The sequence below is a fragment of the Nyctibius grandis genome, chromosome 10, assembly GCF_013368605.1.
Source record: "Nyctibius grandis isolate bNycGra1 chromosome 10, bNycGra1.pri, whole genome shotgun sequence".
NCBI classification, from domain to species: Eukaryota; Metazoa; Chordata; class Aves; order Nyctibiiformes; family Nyctibiidae; genus Nyctibius; species Nyctibius grandis.
This window is the reverse complement of record NC_090667.1, coordinates 5,834,429-5,852,432: the sequence shown is the minus strand read 5'-3', so window position 1 is coordinate 5,852,432 and position 18,004 is coordinate 5,834,429. Positions and strand designations below refer to the sequence as shown.

The following is an 18,004-nucleotide window of genomic DNA, read 5'->3' as shown; positions in this document are numbered from 1 at the left end:
CTCCCGCTGCAGCGATGTGTCGCGATCGGTACGTAACCCTCGCGGCTGCCCATCACCGCGCGGCACCGGGAGGGGCGGGGGCGCTCGGCGGACTCGGGGGCAGAGGGGCGGACTCGATGGTAGCGGCGGTGTCACGTGGCCGGAAGCGCGCGTTGCCATGGCGAGGGCGGGCGGCGGGATGGCGCCGCGGTTCTGGGTGCTGCGGTGCTGCTCCTGCCGCCTCTTCCAGGTGCAGCAGGTGGGTGCGGGCCGGGCCGGGCCGGGGAGCGGGCTGCGGGCTGTGACTGACCCCCTCTACGCCCTCCTAGGCCAAGCGGAGCGGGAAGTGGAGCTGTAACGTGTGCGGCCAGCGGCAGGCGGTGCAGAAGGTGAGGGGCCGGGCCGGGGCGAGCCGCGGGGCCTCGGACACCGCTGCTGGGCCGGGCCGGGCCGGGCCGCGGGGAGGCCTGTGCGGTGGCAAGGGGAAGCCCAGCGTGGTGGTGGGGAGCCCAGTGTGGGAGGTAGCCCTACCCAGGACATCACACGCTCAGCCGTATGTGCTAACCTTCGTTAGCACTTCAGTATCACCTGGCCTCGTGCCTCACCTTGTGCTGTTTCCTTCTGCTGCTCCCTAAGCCTTGTTTTTTTGTCGGTTTTTGGTTTTTGTTTTGTTTTGGTTTTTTTGCAGGTTTACAGCCAAGGGTCTGGCCTGGACTGTAGGCGTCATGTCCAGAAATTAAACTTGCTGCAGGCTGAGGCGGAGGAAGCAATCGGCTGGACGTCTTGGTACAGTGTTTGAGCTTTATCTGCTTGTTTCTTTTGGTGTGCTATGGATGATGCGTGTCTCCACTCATTGGGTGCCTGTTACCTAATTTGAGCTCCCAGGAGGGTTTTCTGTCCTATTGTAAAGCCATGACACATGCCAGGTTTGTCGTCACCTCATAGGAGCAAGGTATTTGTTGGGTTTAGTGTCCTGGCATTTTTTTTTTGGCAAGGAATTTTTTCAGATAAGTTTAGTTGATCAATAGTGTGCGTTGGTCAGGCCTTTACCAATTAAAATATACGCAATAGGGGTTGGGTTTGGTTTTCTTTGTTTGTGTTTTTAAATTGGTCTTATTTACTGTTTGGTGAGCTGACTGGGGAGATGTCCATCTTACAGACTGACAAGCAGTGCAGAGGTGCATCCTCACAGAGAAGACATCCTCGACTCTAAGCTGTTGCTACCTAACTGTTGGCATTCAGGGGTTTCACACTGCAAATCTGTTGAATAATTGCTGCTGTTATTGATAAAAAGACTTGTTTAGTGCAAACATTTGGGTGTAATTCCTGCTGGGCTGGAAAATCTGAGTAGCATTTTCCTGTTTATTTCATTCCTGAATCTGTTTACAAATTGCCTTATCTTGGAGTGGTCCCACTTCCTTTTTACTCAAGGTTATTTTCAGAAATCAGTCAAAGCCAGTTAGATAACGTAGTTGTGTATATGCAGTGCTTCAGTGTTAAGCTTTGGGAAGAAAAACTCATTGTTTGTTCACTTTATCAAAAAGCATTGCTATTTCTATTCTCAGAACATTGTGAAATTCAAAACATTTTGAAATAACTTCCCTTTTTCCTTGGTTGCTTGGGATATAATTAGTGGGTTTAAGCTCTTGTCGCAAAAGACGCGGTTATATCCCTAGTTATGATCAATTAGAATTTATCATTTCATGATTAGCAGCTTTAGATCAAACTTGCAACTCTTTGTATAGAAAGAAAGAGGGCTACCCTCTTAACTAGATTTTTTCAAGTATTTGGGCAATATAACTTGCAAATCCTTCATTTGACATCTGCTTTTCTATAGATCCTTTTTTTTCTGACATGCCTCCTATCCGGTGTGTCTATCCATGCTTTCTATCCAATCCCTTGTGCTATGAGAGGTGATTGGAAAATTATAAATCAACAGACAGAAGTATATTCTAGCAACTCTAGTTTAAACATCTATTTTAGGTGCATAGAAGAATCTGTAAATGACAGCAAAAATACAGCAGCCCAACGTGAAAACAGTTCGGTCCAGCAGGTAAGATACCTATAAAGCTGAGGTAAATACAAAACCATACTGACCTAGGTGAATCCAAGTGAAATCAGTGATCCCTTTGTATGGGTTCAGACAGCTGAAATAGTGTATATAATCAGAGAGAATGAGATGTACACAGAAACTCTCTGCTCCACCGGGATACTGGACGTGGGAACACAATACAGGAATGTGTCCTAAACTGACTTGTGATTTGAGGCCTTCAGCACATACATAACAATGCTAAAAATGAGAACCCTGTGTTTGGCTGTTTTCAGTAATTCTTCAATGTTGTAGGAGGGAAGGACAGAAGTCAGTCGCTGGAGTAAATATCTGGACAAGGACAGTGAAAATCAGGAAGATGGGAAGGAGGAGGCAGGTACAGAAAGGCAACAGTTCTGTTCCCAGAGGAAGAACACTGTGGAAGAGCAAAGGTACAGAAAGAACTTTGCTTTTGTAATTCCTGCCCCCGAGTGGTGACATTTGGTTTGGAGGTAGCTCATCTCTGGTAGCTGAACAAAGTACAGGTTGCACTGTACGACCTGACCTGAGCAGGGCTTTGGTATTTGGGGGTAAAACTTCTCTTAGTGCTAGAGCACACATTTTATGAACATTTCTGGTGATTTGTGGAAAAAAAATTGCAGTGGACCTAATTTGTCCTCTTTGTGAATGGTTTTCTTGGCCAGGAAACAGCAGAAGAGCTTCCTCTCCAGTGATGTTCAGGAGTATGCAGAAGAAAATGGAGTTTTCCAGCCTGCCTACCAAGCCAAAAACATTAAAACCTCTGAGGTATTTCAGTTGTAGAAAATGCTTCCTACCAGTAAAACAAAACAGTGTTTTCCTGACCTCTTTTGTGTCATAATAATTTTGAAGTTTTATGAGTCTTCCTCTGCTCTCCTGTTTGGCGAGGAGAAGAAGAAAATTGTGTCAGGAGCTTCTCCCTGAAAGGTTTTAGTCAGGCAAAAACAATGCCAACTGGTGTAAGCTGAGTGGTTGAGGCGGATTCCTCTGTCAGCACAGCTGCAGACTATGCTTTGCCTTACTGAGCAGTGGCACCTGTGTAGTATGCCATTATTGAGGTTACTGTGACTACCAACTGTGCCAGTGAAGTTGGCCTCAGTCTTCACAGCCCAGAGTTCATAGGCCCACCCACTGCATCAGCCTCAGCTCTGCCTCAGGGGGCTGGTGTCAACCAGGTCATTTGAGGGATTTGAGAGCTCGCTCTTTGCCTGCTTCTGTGCAGCTTGGCTGTGCGTGCTGGATTTATAACCAAGCTCTTTCTTCTTACAGCACAAGAAATGTTTAGTAGTAGCAGCAGCTGATCAAGATGATGAAGATGCTGTTTCAGGACACAGTATGGTTCCTGCTGTCTGTGAGTCCATAGTGCCTGAGGAGAACACACGAACCCCAACGACTTCTACCAAACCATCGAAGTGGGAAAAATTTCTCACATGTTCTGACTATAGTGAAAATGCTACCACAGTCACCTTGTCACCACAGGAGGGCAGTGGAAGGTTGGGGCTACACACCACCACTGCAGCAGATGCTGGCACGGCCACAACGAGGGAAAGCACCCTTGGTAATGGTAACCCTGGGCCAAAGCCCAGCAGTGTTTCTTATGAAAACCTCTTCTGCACAGGAGAGGAGTTTGATGATGATCTCTGAGAAGTTCAGGCATCTGTGGCCTTGATTTGTTTGTCTAATGTATTTTGTATGTTGAGTACTGAGGCAAGACTTTGACTTGAAGATGGCTTTAGTCCAAGCCTTACAAAGCTGCACTATTAAAGCTGTTTACTTGCTCTATGGCTGTGTCTGGAGTAAGAGTATGAGAGTGGAAGATACTGTTCCAGGGGCAAGCACTAGGGTTACATAGTGTTGTCTGGCAACCTCATCAGCGAAATAGGTCAGCTTGTGGGGAGAAACCTCCAAGGATTCCTGGCCAGTACAATTAAAATTCTGTGATTAATTCACTTTTACAACCTACAGTTGTTTTCCCCTGTGCTACCTCTTGTTTAGATCTCCCATAGCAAACCTTTCTTCCAGAAGAGGCTTCAACAGAGTGAGCAAAGCACGTGATTTCTCTTCAAAGGTGTAGCCCTAAGGGGGTATACCACGGTCTGTACAAGCAGCCAGGCAAACAGTCCTGGGCTCCCTCCCTTGCCCAGGGAGCTGCATGATGAAATCACATGCTCTTGCCAAGTCCTTCCACCCAAATTTTAACTAAGCAATACACCAGGGATACTTAAACACTCACACAGACTCATGACAGGAAGTAGTATTTATTTTTCCTCCATTCTACAAGCACTTAGGAACATGAGACAGAAACTCTTAGCAGGAAGAAAGATGAACCGCTGAGTTGTACTGCATTGTTTGCTTTCAGTTAGAAGGAAAGTGCTTTTTGTTACAGACTACTACAAGTGAGGTGGCTGCTTGGAATACTGGATGGCATCTAGTGCTGCCCCAATGTCGCAGTTCTTTGTCTGCAGGAGTCGAGTGAGCCATCCACCCTCATCCGAGAAGCCCATAGAGAGCATCTGGGACAGAGATTCAATGAGGCGGGGGTCTGCTTCTGTTAAAAGAATAGTTTAAAGTTGAAATATTTCATGTAAGTAGCAAACCCCCCAAGGCTTTAGTACCACACAGTAGGTAGGCTGGCACTAATCCTAGTAAATCTCACATAGCTGGTTAAATGCTAGAAGACATGCTCTCCTTTGTCTCCCAGGAAGGCAGATGTTTGAGATAAGATACATGACCAGCTACGAAAGCTGCTGAGTCAGACTCAGCTGGCCTTGCTGCAGGGCTCTGCACTGTTGATCTCAGTTCAGTGAGCCTGGCATACTGTTACTGGCTCCCACCAGAAAAATGCTGTCTCAAAGACACAGGATGTAGCAGTCTGCATCCTGCATTAAAGGGCTCTCAGGAAGAGTACATAGCAAGGACATGATTTAGGACGCCACCTTCTTTTCATGTGGCTTGAACGGCACAGTAGTCTAAAGTCAGAAGTCTTGTTAAGACTTAGCTGCCCACATTCAAGAGGAGAACCACCTGTCTCTAACAGGGTGCAAGAGCTGCCATACCTGCTCACAAAGTTATGGACAAGTTTAGCTGTAACTTACATGACCCTGGCTTTCTACCATCTCTAAAAGCAGGCCTGCTTATGTCAGGCAAGTTTGCAGTTCCTAAGTGAAAAGTACCCTGTTGTGAAACCTGCATGCATTCTCATACCTGGTGGGAGATGCGGGTAGAGAGCAGCTTCTCGGAGTCCTGTAGGTCCTGGCTGAGGAAGATCCTGAGATACATCCAAGGAGCTGGGACCCTCCGTCTCTGGCATTTGCAGAGACTGCAGCTCACCTGTGGAAGGATCCACTTCTTTGGAAGATAAGTGGGTCCAGTCCTCATCACCCCCTGACGAACTGCTGCCGGACTCACTGTGTTCCTGAAATGGAAAGAAAAAAGGTCCAGGCACTGCAGTGCTTTCCAGGTAGGATGCATGCTCTTACTATCTGCCTTTAATATGAAAAGCTACATCCACAAGAAGTCCCACCACCTTTGCTGTAAACCTGTGAAGCAAAGGTGCTGTACATCATTTAATCTGCTGACATCTTAATCTTCAATCCCACAATGCAGCTAAATGATTGTCTTCCTTTCTACTATAGCCTCAGCAAGCACATTAAATTAGTGTCATAGTTCTTGTACCTGGGACGGGAAGCTGCCATCTTCCATTTGTGTGGGCACAGGATCTATCACCATGTCTTGTATCTGCTCTGCAACACCATTTACTTCTGTAGCAGAATCTGTGTTATTCCAGTCTGGTTTGGTCTGAACATTCTGGTTAGGAGTACCGCTGCTTGACTCAGCACTGTTCTTCTCTTGACTGGGAGAAGCAGGAGTCACTTTGCTTGTCTGTCCTCCATGTTCCACATCAATATCAACTTCAATACCTAGAAATGCATTTGAGATGGAGAAAGACTTACAGATTTTTTTCCAAAGCACAGTCCTAAAAGAGCATGGATCAACCCTAGTCTAAATGCTGTAAGGTTTCTGTAATCCTACAGTTTGCCATGTAACATGTAGGAATTAAAATGCAAAGCATTCTTTAAACAAAGAATAGCTAAGCACCAGTCACAGATGCACAAGCCGTATGTTTAGAGGGTCAGGGTAGAAGTTATCTATGTCCACATAAGCCAGGCAAAATCCTGAGTCACCACTGACTTAAAATTACTGTTACAGTGGTGACATGTTAATGAAATCTTTCCTCATTTCCTTCCAAAGGAGGGCTCTGAAAAGGTACTGAGTGGCTGTACTAAGCCTAGACATCATTAGTACCAGGAGTAAATTAAGCCTTGAAGGCTTAGTAGCATGAGGGAGTTCTGGGATCAGTCACAACAGCTGACTGCTGCTCCTGTTAAAAGGACCTTTTAAGCCAGTCTCAGGGATTGGGATAACAAACTGTAAGTCACTTACCCAGGGGGCTCAGAAAAGCTGCAACACTCTCCCCAACATTCTTTAAGAAGGTGACATTGGGGTCCTGAGGCTGGCTGTTAGTAGAAGCTTCTAGAAAAATAATTTCTGTTAGCACACATAGAAGCTCAGAGGGAAAGAGCACCCATAGAGTGTATCCCCACGAGATCTTGGTGCTTGTTTCCCGTCACATACATACACTGCACAACAAAGGCAGTATAGAGACAAAAACTAACTCTGAGCTACCTCTGGAACAGAAAACCAGTGGCATTAGCATTGTTAAGGCTCATCAGCCATGCTGAAAGGCAGATCTGGAGTAGAGTAGTGACATGCTTGACCTAACAGTTCGGGTTTGGTTCCAGATAGTCTGTGCATCCTCATCTACTGCATGGGCCCAAGCATGCCTTAAAATAATCCCACTCTGTGCTGAAAGGTGCTAATTATATTCCAAGCAAATTAGATTAGTTCCTACATCTATTTTTCCACTCAGATTCCACCCTGTGCTGCAGAACCTCAGCTACTCTGGCTCCACCACCACCTTGTTTACCAGAGCATCTCACCTTCTGCAGTGGGTGGACTGGAGGCTGCAGCAGTGGCTTGGGCTTGTTCAGAGTTCTGGCATGGAGCTGCAGGGCCAGGATATCCCCAGCAGTGCATCCATGGGAAGGGTGGAACACCATGCCGCATTTTACGGAGCCAGCGTCCTCGGGGAAGCCACTGCAAAGGGTAAGGCTCATGTGACTCTGTTCACACAGCCAGATTCTGAGTAACTGAAACATGACTTAGGCTCGAGGAATATGCCATTCCTTAGTTCCCCTCCGTAGATTTTGCTCACCTCAAATGGATTTAGCAGTGGACTTTGAAACATCACCATGTTGTGCTCCTTGTGGACGCCTTTACCCTCACAGGTGCTGCACAGGTCATAGTCTGGACAGACAGTGCACTTGAACCTGGCACCCACCACCGGTCCTTCACAGCCATCACAGACGACATTGGGGTGCACCATGTCGCGGGGAGGCTCCTGGCTGCATTGCGAGCGATGTTCCCGCCTGCACTCCTTTTTCTCTATTAAGGAAAGGAAACTTTGCATCAAGAATGAGGTTACTATTTAAAGGCTGGAAATTAGGCAGAGGAGAAGGAAGCCCAAACAGCCCTTGTCAGAGCAGTATTGACTTACTAGGTCAGTTTATTTTTACACCAGCTGCCAAACACAAGGTGAGGGCATGGAAGAGAACTAAAACCAAGCGCGAAGGGGTTTTGTAAAGATACCTGCTCCTCAAACTGAGCATGCCTTATCCTTAACAGCCTCTTGACGTGTTTATTTTAGATTAGTACTGCACTACCCCATTTGGCTTCTCATCCTACCTTCCTAAGCACTGCAAGGACAAAATGTTTCTGGAGAGGCAGTTAGGAAGAAATGCCAGGAGACATAACAGATGAGGATGGGGACAACAGCGCTGGCTCGTGTGACTCATTAGACGGCCTGCAGATAAAGCTTTGCAGGTACCTGCATGAACAGAAGGCACTAGGGAACAGCCATGTGCTGAACAATAAGCTGCAATTAAGGCTTCCTAACACACTGTTGTGAACATTAAAGATAGCGGTGCTAGTCTAGTGTTTCCAGGGAGCCAGCACAACAGTGGCTCCCATAGGCCAGCTGAGATGACAGGGCCAGGAGGAAACTTGTGATCTGTTTACCCCACCTCAGCAGGGAGGATTCATATTCTGGCATATGACCCTGCCCTTTATTTAACCTCCCCCCTGAAAGCTGCAGGTTACACCAGGCCCTTGAGGACAAGGGGAAGGGCCAGGACTTGCTTCTCCCATTTTCAGGGGCCTGACAGCCAGCGCACAGTGCAAAGGCAGAGACCTGCTACCGCCCTTGGGAGCTGCGCGGCGTTACCTTTGATGTAAACACGGAAGACACCATCCTGCACGTAAGGCATCGCCATCTCCAGCTCCTCGTCGGTGGAAAAAGCGATCAGGTCCCCGTCTTCATCTAGAGAGGGTAAAGCGCAGGATTAGGGGCCCGGACGGCTGTCACGGGAGGTGGCCTGCGGCGGGGAGCCCGGGGGGCAGTGGGGACACCGGGCCACTGGGCAGCCCCGTGCCCTGCGGCCTTCCCACCCCCGCGGTACCGATCGCGGGGCCAGACCCGCCGACGGCGCAGGGGCGGCCCGGCCCGCGGAGGAGCACCCCCCCCGGCCCGGCTCACCCTTGTAGTGCATGCGGAAGGCGGGCGGCGGCCCGGCCCGCAGCAGCCCCTGGAAGAGCTCGGCGACGCGGTCGTGAATGGCCTGGTAGCGGGCGGGGGGCGACAGGGAGAAGCGGCGGATCTCGCGGGCCGCCTCCTCCTTGCCCAGCAGGTAGGCTTTCACCGTCAGCGCCGCCATGGCTGTGGCGCAGCAGGAATTGCCGCTGGGGGCCGAGCGCTCTGTCAGGCCGGGAGCGGGCGGTGGGGCGGGTACCAGCCGCGGCGGCGCCGCCTTATAGCCGCGGGGCGGGGCCGCCCGCCCGGCAACGCTCGCCCCGCCCCCGGTGACAGGCTCAGTGTTCCCCTTCAGGCTCCGCCCCCCGGTTCGGTCCCCCCTTGGGGTCCCGGCCCCCGGCCGCGGTCACGTCCGTCCCCAGCGCGCTGAGCACGTCCCGGCGGTCATTTCCTCAGCGCAAAGGGGTAGATGCTCACCGGAGCATTTCCTGCAGCCAGAAAAACCTGTGAATACTCGCGAACGCCCGCGTTTGCTCTACGCCCTGCTCACCCCCCACGAGCAGAACCTGTGCCCGGGTTTGCACCCCCAGCTGTGGTCAGGGCAGTGCTGGGGATGCCGCAGTTTAGGGGCGCAGGGCCGTGCTGGTCACAAAAGCACCAGTGGTGCCTGAGCCGTGGGGAGCGAGTGCGGCGTCGGCACCTTCTGGGTGGCCACATGGCCTCCGAGACCCACCGGTGGGGAACTGCGACCGCGGGTCTGCTGTGCACCACAGGGCAGCCCTGGCTGAACCACTCCCCGCGCTGCCTGGCAGCAGCCACCAGCACCAGCCGGGGCACGTGCTAACACGGCACTTGGCCATCTCTGTTCTGCTCGTCACCTTCATCTTCTCCATCAAGGTGAGCAGGGCCAACACAGCCGGGTGACGGAGGAGGGGAGCTGTGCGCCTGCCCCGCTCGTGCCAGGGTGGCAGGACCCGTCGGAGGGGCTGGCGTGCTCAGCATGGCAGGAATAAATAACTCTTCAGCTAATGCTCTTCCCCGAACCCAGTGTTTCAGAAGGGGGGGGCTAAAAATAAAGATACTAGTATAAACACAAGTGACATTAAGGAGGATGTTCTGGGGGCTTTCCAAGTTGGCTGGCAGCAGTATTTTTTTGCAGATCAGATATAGTTGACAGGCCTCTTAATCTGGCCACAGGAGAGGCCAGCTGGCAGAACGCACTGGCTGCGCCATCCAAGTGTAATTAAATAAAGATGGATCAATGATTATTAGGTTCCTCATTGGTGTTAATTTTCTCTCACCCAAGGGCCTGACCACTCTGACTCTTAGTGACATATTTCTTGATTTAAGATAATAAAAACTTAGGAGAAACTATGTCATGGTTTATCATCTTCTGCAATCAAGAGAACAATAAGTTTTAATTTCCACAATGGAGAGGTAGTTTATTTCTTGACCTGAAGTATAGATGGTAAAACACTTGGCCTTCCCTATAGATACATTTTGGCCATATGTGTGGTGATTTTTAAATTGCGACACTTTTCTGGAAAATAGTGTTTACAGTGGAAAGGGTTGCCCTTTTTAACTTAAGAAGTTTTCTAGAAATTTCAATATCTAGGTATGACATGGCAAATATGCTACCATGAAGTGATAAGTTAAAGTTTAAACATAAGCAGATTCAGGTTTAAGCATGAATGATGCCGTGCAGGGAATGATTCAGCAGCTTTTACAGCACGAGATATTGAAAGGTTTGGGCTTTGCACTCACCTTCCCTTTTGCCTCTTTGCTGTGTGTATCCTTATTTCTGAATATGTCGGTGAAAGTTGCTGGCTTGACATCACTGAATTATTTTTTTTTTCCACAAAATCAGAATTGGGACCTGCAGCAGCAGAGCATGAATTACAGGACACTAACAGTGTCGTATCTGCCTTGCCAAGCATCACCTCCAGCCTGTCCATCTTGTCTCCTGTTTCTGAGGACCCCAACGGCCACTTTTGGTCGCATTTATAGAGCCAGAGACTTGTCTTTTGGGACCCAGCCCCAGCGCATTCATTCCTTAGGCACTGAGTTGCTGCTGTCCCAGACAGGACCGATTCCTTATTCCCCTCTCCATCACTCCCTGGGTGTTTGAGGCTCAGTGGATTGTCCTCAAGTTGCTGGGTCTTTTCAAGCCAGTTTTGTCTCCAGATTAATTGATGGATTTATAATTATATTGCATATATAATTATAAACATCAGGCGATGCATCAAATTGAAACCAGAAACCTAAGTTTTCCTCTGTGTGAACTTTAATCCAGTTGGCAAATATGGAAGGAGCCAAAAGCCAGAGGGAATTTCCCTTCTGGTGGGGCACGCTGAGTCACGCTCAGCTTTCTGGCCGTGACATCATGCACTTTTACCAAACATAAGGAAAACAAGGCTTTCACCAGCTTGTTGTTAGCTTACCTCACCGATCACGGGACAGGGGTGACTCAGGGAGTCATCTCCTCCTCCTCGAGGTCAGGGATTTCCTCCCAATGAGCCCTTCTCCTGTGCAGACCTTGGACCTTGCTCTCCCAGCATTTCCTATTGCCCCCAGCCCTGGGATGTGCCTCCGGGCAGTTTCTCAGCCCCCTGGAGAGGCCAGTGTGAGCAGCTGTGCTGTATTCCCACATATATTAACTGTTTTCCCCTCTGTTTGCTGGAGGATTCGCGTTTTGGCATTCTCAGCGTGAAGCACTGGCTGTGTGGATGTTTTCTTAGGGTTCTTTAGGAATCCCATAGCACCACAGCAACCCCTGCCCAGACAGTGGTTTGTCAGCCCCGGCTGCTGAGCAGCCAGCCTCGCAGATGGATGTAGCAAAGGAACAGCGAAGGGGATGGGAAAAAAAGCTGTTTGAGTTTAAAATTTCAAAGTCACAGAGGAAAGGCTCAAAAAGGAGCAATTAGCATCTCTGCAGTGCTCTGCTTTCTCTCTACACCCACTTTCTGCTGGGAAGTGTTTAAAAATATTTGGTGAGATTCTTGCTCTGAGGGCACAGTCACCAGAAACACTCCTTATGTCCAAACTTCTCATGTTTGCAGTGAAGTCCTGGCAGGATGAAGGAGGCGGGGTTGACCAGTCTTTTCGTTGCTTGCAAACCACAACAGCGGCTGCTGATGGTTTTCCAGAGGGAATTCTTCCCCAGATCATCGCCAGCCTGAGGCCCCCATCACTGCCCCACACTCCTGGTGAGGAGGGGACGGTTTGGCTCCTGTTCACACTCACAGGACAGCGCGTGGTGATGGAGGGACGGCGCGGAGCTGCAGCGGGGCTGGACCCGGTGCCATGGCCCACACACTGCTGTGGTGTCACACACTCCTTCCAGAGGCTTCTGGAGAGGTGCAGGATCCTCTGGACACATCAGGTCAGATGCTGGTGACTCAGCGCGGTCCCGTGACAGCTTCCCTCCTCCGCCAGCCGAGCGAACATGCTGTTGGCTGCCTCTGAAGCAGAAACCCTCCTTCCGCAGCAGCGCAGGAGGAAGGGAAAGCTGAGCGGGTTTGGTTTTTGCTGTCTCATTTTTGAGACTGAGTTTTCCAGAAGGGCAGCTCTGCCACGTCAGGTATTTACATGGGCTCAGCACCGTTTCTCATTGGTGTGACATGAAACTTTCAAGGGCAGAAAACTCTGTGACGGTTTTTTTTCACTGAGACAGAGGAGCAGATAGGGAAAACGGGTGGAGAGCAGGCACAAAGTCCAAACACACTATCGGTGTCGTGCAAATACGTGAGGATTTCGTGTTCCCAAAGGCGAGAAGGAACTTTCTGCAACCTACAGGAATTGCTTGGGGTGAGCGTTGCTTTGAGAACCTGACTTGTAGCTTTTGTCCTGAATTAAAGCATCATCGTGGAGGGTGAGCACCCTGTCGTGATACTCATCTCTCGGGGCCAAGGAGCATTTGGAAACTTTTGTACTGCAGTGAAACAAGCCCTGGTGATGTTTGAACACAGAGACCGGCAAAACATGTAGGAGATAAAGTTAATTGATTTTATGAGAAAACGGCAAGTGCTCTTTGCTTAAAGCAACGCAGGAAGGACCAAGCCTGACCTGCTCGCACATGGGCCAGGGTCAAATGCCAGAGCCAAGCTCTTTAGAGAGCTTGATAAAATCAGCTATAAATCTGGATTACATTTTATATCTAGACCTAATAAACATTTTCTCTTTCTAATTTTTGTAATGGCCTCAGGACCTGCGCTTTGGTATCAGAGTGCTTTTGGTGGAAGGCCCTAATTCCTGCAGCGTGCTCAGTACTGCCAACATCAACTGCTCAAAGATCACGAGATCCCCTTAAAAAACCACCTTCTCTCTGTTTATTTGCTGTTGGGGTTTTGAGTCTCTTCAGTTCATATGTTAAACTTCGCTCTGCAAAAAGACCAAGGCTCAAAACTTGCTTTTTAAAAAACAGAATAAAAGCCAGAAATTGGGGTAGGAGGGAGGGACTTCGAGCATAAAAGTGAACTTTGCAGGTCTGAGATAAAAATCGCAAGTGCTGACAATTTTGCTTCGTCCCTCATTTTTTCCAAGAAAGCCCACGGTTTTCGTCATGCGAGGGTGGTATAAAGCTCATTCATTTCTTCAGACTTTTATGAAGACAAAGTATAACAGCAGAAATTAGATTAAGCTTTATCCTTGGGAAAGAGTCTAATTAATCGTCTTGGAGAAATTATTAATGTTATTCTGTTCTCTTCCGCTGCAGACGCACCACATAGCCCAAGCAGTAGGAGCGGTTTGCACATCTGAAAATAAACACCCAGCTTCTAATGCACTAAAATGTGTCATGTTATTTCTCTTCAACAGCAGTAGGATTTCACACGCCTTTCCCACAAGCAGCTCTTACTTGTCTGCCACCTCTGAAGGGCTTTTGCTGTTAATTTCTGTGAACCCTCCATTGGGCTTCTGGGTTTAACACGTAGGTTTAAGGCGAGAAAGCAAGCAGGCTGGGTGGGACAGAGCTGCTGGGGCTTGTTTTCTTTGCTCTCATGGTGGAAATGCTGTTGCTGGTGTGGTTGAGGCTTTCCCTGCAGCCGAGGAGCGAGTTGCGGGTGGGTGTCCTGGGCTGGGGGTCTGAGCCTGGGGACATGGCTGCTCTCTGTAGAGCCGATCAAGGGCTGGACTGCTCCGGGACACAGGACGTGCTGTTGGCTCACGTTCTGCAGGTGATGGGTGCTTAGGCAATGCCTGGCCAAATCCAGGTGAGGAAGCACAGATCCAGCCTCCCTCGGGTTTTTTCAATATTCCCAGGAGCGATGTTCAGTGCGTTTCTCTACTCAGGGATGTGCCTGGTGTGAGCTATGGTCGCTGCAGGGATCCTGCAGCTCCTCCTTGGCTTCTGGCAGCAAAGGCAGAAGCTTTTGGTGCCATCCAAAGGGCTCCCTCTGCCAATTACTTTCCCAGTTTTTCTAATCACTGGGAGAAGTGATTTCAAGACTTGAAAAATGTGGTTTATTTTATAAACTAGAGAAGAGTCTAAGGACACAGGTAGGGACAAGATCATCTCCTGCAGAAATGTGCGATCTGTTCTTTTCCTCATACACGTTTATGGCTTTCAACGAGACATGGGTATCGCCCAGCCCCTGCACCCACCCCTCCTGGGCGCTGAGCTCCCTTCACCCCTTGCCTTGCCAGAAGGAAGCAGAGCAGAGACCTGAGGACCCGTTTCCTGGATTTCCCCGTTTCAGAAGGATTCCTGCGTCGCTGGAGCGTTGCCTGGAGGAGACGTGCCCGTAGAGCCCGGCTGGCTCCCAGCACATCCCTGCCTGCTGCCCTGGCCAAGCATCTCCAAGCGCCCACGTTGCCGCTCCTACCCCTGGCACGGGCACGCACCTCGCTTTATATTACTCTCTAAATGATCCAAACATTTCAAACAAGAGACTTTGATCACTGGAAGCCAGTCCTACAATATTTACACGTCTGAGAAATATTTGCTCACTAAAAGAGCTTCGGGGAATGGAAGATGACAACTTTCACCAGATGAATTATGTACCCACGTACGGGGCACATGAGCTGCCGCCTCCTGTTTGGCCTCGCGAACAGCCCCAGGAGCAAGTTCAGGCGATGGAGGCGTGTAAACCCGGCACGTCGAATCCAGCCTCTCTGTACAGCTCCTCCTAGTCTGTAATGAAATAAGGCCGGACCCATTACAAGAAGAAAACACAAGCAAAATAATTTTAAAATTTGATTTCTTCTGTCCTTCATCCAGGCAAGCAGCTTGAGGCCATAACCCCTGAATGCCAGGTCCTTCGGAAGAGCCATGATGTCCTTCCAGGCAGCAGCTTCCATCTGCGATCCTCACCTGGCATCGATTTTCTCTCAATAAACATCCGACGCTGTTCCCTTAACCAAGATGAAACGATCCTGCGGAAACGGCAGCGAACATGCGCTGCACGGCTGCGGGGGCTGCTGCCCCCCGGCCTCATCCTGCACACCCCCCTCCACAGCTGTGTGTAGGGCCACGGGGACACCCCGGTGCACAGGGGCTGAGCACACGCCGCCGTCCATAGGCACCCACACACACCCCACGTGTTGAGAGGCATTTCCACACAGCCTGGTGCACAGAGATGCAAACACGTGGGTCCACGCGCACACCCCGTGCGAGGGTCCGGGCACACACCCCCCTGCACAGAGGTGTGTGTGCTCCGCCACGCACATATACAGGGTGTGCACACACACCCACACACACGTATGGACCCAGGCACACAACCACACCCACGCTCAGACATATGGAGACACACACACACACAGAGAGACATATGGAGAGACACACACACACACACACACACACACATGGACTCAGAGACACCCACACACACAGACATATGGACCCAGACACACACACGCAGACGTATGGCCCCAGGCATGCACACACGCGCGCACACACGTGCACAGACCCATGCAGGCACACACAGATACATATGTACCTTTGTACAGACATACGCATGGGCACGAGGATGCATGTAGACATCTATATGAATAAGCCAAGTGTATAGGTGTGCACATTGATACATGTAACCCATGAATGCACGCCCGTGCACACATGTATACACACACAGGTACACACACATACATGTACACACACACGCGTACACACACGCACACACATGTACACACACACGCACACACACACTCTCACTCGCCCTCTCGCCCCCCCGCCCCGCTGCCCGCGGCGGCCCCGCAGTCCCCCGCACGGGGGCGCCCTCCGCTCGCTGCCGCCCCGCCCCTCGGCCCCGCCCCTCGGCCCCGCCCCCCTCGGCCCCGCCCCGCCCCGCCCGCCCGCCCGGCGCGGCCCGGCCCGGCGCGGGCGCTGCACGCGGGCGTCGCGCCCCGCTCCGCTCCGCTCCGCGCTCGCCGGGGCCCCGGGGCCGCCGAGGCCGCGCCGCGCCCGGGACATGCGGCCGCCCCCGCCGGCGAGGAGGCGATGAGGCTCCGCAGCGGCACGGCGCTCACGCTGCTGCTCGGCTGCCTCTGCGCCCTGCTCTCGCTCTCCTGGTACGGCGCCTTCGGCGGGCACAAAGGTAAGGGGGCTCGGCCGCCTCCGGGGCCCGGCCGCAGCCCCGCCGCCAGGGCTTGAGGCTGGGGGGGGAGGGCTCCGGGAGCAGGGCCCGGCTGGACCCCGGGGGTCCGGTGGGATCCGGAGCCGGGGGGGATCCTGCGGGACGCGGGGGTTCGTGCCCGGCAGGATCCTGCTGGAACCTCTGGGGTCCGGACCCGGCGGGACCGTGTGTGCCCCAGGCCCCGCGATACCGCCAGCCCCCGCGGGACCGTGACCCGTGGGACCCCCGGTGCGGGTGTGCCCGTGCCCAGCAGGGCCGGAGGTGCCAGGGCCAGGGGGTCCCTGCTCGGCCCCGGGGTGCGCTGTGGCCTGGGCGCCCAGAGAGGGTCGGGGGGCTGCGCGGTGACGGGCGGGCTGTCGTCTGGGTTGGGGTGTGCTGGGCTTCGCTTCGGTGATGCACTTCTTTGCACCCCCACGTTTATGGCAGAAACCTTCGTGGGCAATGGGAACCACGCAGGTTAAATGCTCGTGGGGAGGAGGTGATGGCAGCAACTGGGGCATCCCCTGGGCTGGGGGGTCGAAGGGCAAACTGGAGGCGAGGGGAAGCCTGAGCAGCCCTGCCCTCCCCATGCCGCACACGGCTCTGGGGGCTCGATGCTGAGTCCAGTAACTTAAGTGCACGTGGGACGGGTGCGAGGGCTGCCGGCTTCAGCACTTCAATATCGGTGCTGGTTTTGCACGGAGTAGGCAGCTGCAAAGCAGGGGTGCAGGGCCCCATCCCTTCGAGGCTGCGGGGGAACCCCACGGAGGTGCTGCAGAGATGCTCACCGCTGGCTTTTCCTGACAACGTAATAGTTGCTTTTCCCTGTCCTGTCGCTCACTAAAGCAGCACGCCGGATTTATCCTGGCCTGGCAGACAGTTCTGGTAGTTGCTTCTGAATTGTGTATGTGTCTCAGGTACGGGTGTGCAACCTGTCACGCTCGTCCTAGTCACTCAGCTCTTCCAGTTCCTGCAATTTTAGAGGTCCTTAGAGGCGAGCAGTCCGGCCCTCCAGCCCTTGGCCCTCTCTTCCCACTCGCCGTATAAGCATCTCTCCCCACTACACGTGAGAAGCAGCTTTTGCTAGGCGTAAGATGTGACTTGGTGGCTTTGCAGTCCTACGGCACACCGTGCGCAATCACAAGGTGCAGCTTGTGCGCGGTGCAAGGCTGGCATCAGGGCTGGGGCCTCTGAGGACAGGGGAGGTTATTCTGGCTCCGATGGGCAGGATGACACGAGCCCGTGTAGGTGCCCATCCAGCCCAGTCCCTTCCCTGGCAGCAGGGTGGTAGGTTGTGCAGGGCCAGAGGAGCACTCTGAGAGCTGCTTTCTTGTGGTCACCGCTGAGCAGTCGCTTTGCTCGTAGCTCCCTCCCACAAATGAAGTGGAACCCGCACGTGGTGCTGCACGGGCTCCGAGCAGTCACTCCTGGTTTCTGAAGCAGGGCGGCCAACCCCGCTAGGTAGTCTGTGCCATCTGGACTGTGTCACCCTTTTACTCACTCTTATTTTTTGATGAGTAGCTTTTCCCCATTGCTCATTCAAAAGCCAAAATAATAACCTTGGGTACCTCTGTCCCTGTCCTTCTCGGTCGGACCCTCCCTGGGATGCACGTTTTCCTCTGACAGCAACAGATTGTCACTTGCAAACAGCCGTCACTACAAGAGGTCACAAATAACGTGGGTCAGGCTGTGTCAGCACCGCAGGTTTCCGGCTGTTATGGTCATTTACGTATCAGGCCATTATTCAATACAGAGCTGGAG

The 18,004-nt window shown here is 51.8% G+C and overlaps 3 protein-coding genes across 4 annotated transcripts in view; 2 read left to right on the top strand and 1 right to left on the bottom strand.

The window, feature by feature from the left end:
- The first annotated feature begins 157 nt into the window (after window positions 1–157).
- Window positions 158–3,719, top strand: MRNIP (MRN complex interacting protein). The gene is made up of 7 exons (XM_068409258.1): window positions 158–238; window positions 309–368; window positions 668–765; window positions 1,963–2,032; window positions 2,324–2,460; window positions 2,713–2,815; window positions 3,317–3,719. The coding sequence occupies exons 1-7, from the start codon at window positions 158–160 to the stop codon at window positions 3,689–3,691; spliced, it is 924 nt and encodes a 307-aa protein (XP_068265359.1). The 3' UTR covers window positions 3,692–3,719.
- A 570-nt stretch (window positions 3,720–4,289) lies between these two features.
- Window positions 4,290–8,960, bottom strand: SQSTM1 (sequestosome 1). Of its 2 annotated transcripts, XM_068409463.1 has the most exons (8): window positions 8,703–8,960; window positions 8,391–8,486; window positions 7,323–7,552; window positions 7,048–7,204; window positions 6,491–6,580; window positions 5,723–5,967; window positions 5,252–5,462; window positions 4,290–4,595 (listed from the first exon to the last, which is right to left on the bottom strand). In XM_068409463.1, the coding sequence occupies exons 1-8, from the start codon at window positions 8,878–8,880 to the stop codon at window positions 4,438–4,440; spliced, it is 1,365 nt and encodes a 454-aa protein (XP_068265564.1). In that variant the 5' UTR covers window positions 8,881–8,960; the 3' UTR covers window positions 4,290–4,437. The 2 variants fall into 2 exon arrangements, with proteins under 2 accessions (XP_068265564.1, XP_068265565.1); XM_068409464.1 differs by lacking the exon at window positions 6,491–6,580.
- A 7,107-nt stretch (window positions 8,961–16,067) lies between these two features.
- Window positions 16,068–18,004, top strand: part of MGAT4B (alpha-1,3-mannosyl-glycoprotein 4-beta-N-acetylglucosaminyltransferase B) — a 51,537-nt gene continuing 49,600 nt past the window's right edge. The window contains exon 1 of the mRNA XM_068408809.1: window positions 16,068–16,225. Coding sequence (XP_068264910.1) covers window positions 16,129–16,225 — 97 coding nt within the window. The 5' untranslated portion in view covers window positions 16,068–16,128. The remainder of the gene's footprint in view (window positions 16,226–18,004) is intronic.

What these genes read in the sequence shown, in the direction of transcription:
- MRNIP (XM_068409258.1), top strand. Translation starts at nt 158, where the DNA reads ATGGCGAGGGCGGGCGGCGGGATGGCGCCGCGGTTCTGGGTGCTGCGG. An exon ending in GCCTCTTCCAGGTGCAGCAG is followed by an intron (nt 239 to 308) that starts GTGGGTGCGGGC and finishes ACGCCCTCCTAG; the next exon opens with GCCAAGCGGAGCGGGAAGTG. An exon ending in GCAATCGGCTGGACGTCTTG is followed by an intron (nt 766 to 1,962) that starts GTACAGTGTTTG and finishes CATCTATTTTAG; the next exon opens with GTGCATAGAAGAATCTGTAA.
- SQSTM1 (XM_068409463.1), bottom strand. Translation starts at nt 8,880, where the DNA reads ATGGCGGCGCTGACGGTGAAAGCCTACCTGCTGGGCAAGGAGGAGGCG. An exon ending in CTTCCGCATGCACTACAAGG is followed by an intron (nt 8,487 to 8,702) that starts GTGAGCCGGGCC and finishes TACCCTCTCTAG; the next exon opens with ATGAAGACGGGGACCTGATC. An exon ending in CTTCCGTGTTTACATCAAAG is followed by an intron (nt 7,553 to 8,390) that starts GTAACGCCGCGC and finishes TTTCCTTAATAG; the next exon opens with AGAAAAAGGAGTGCAGGCGG.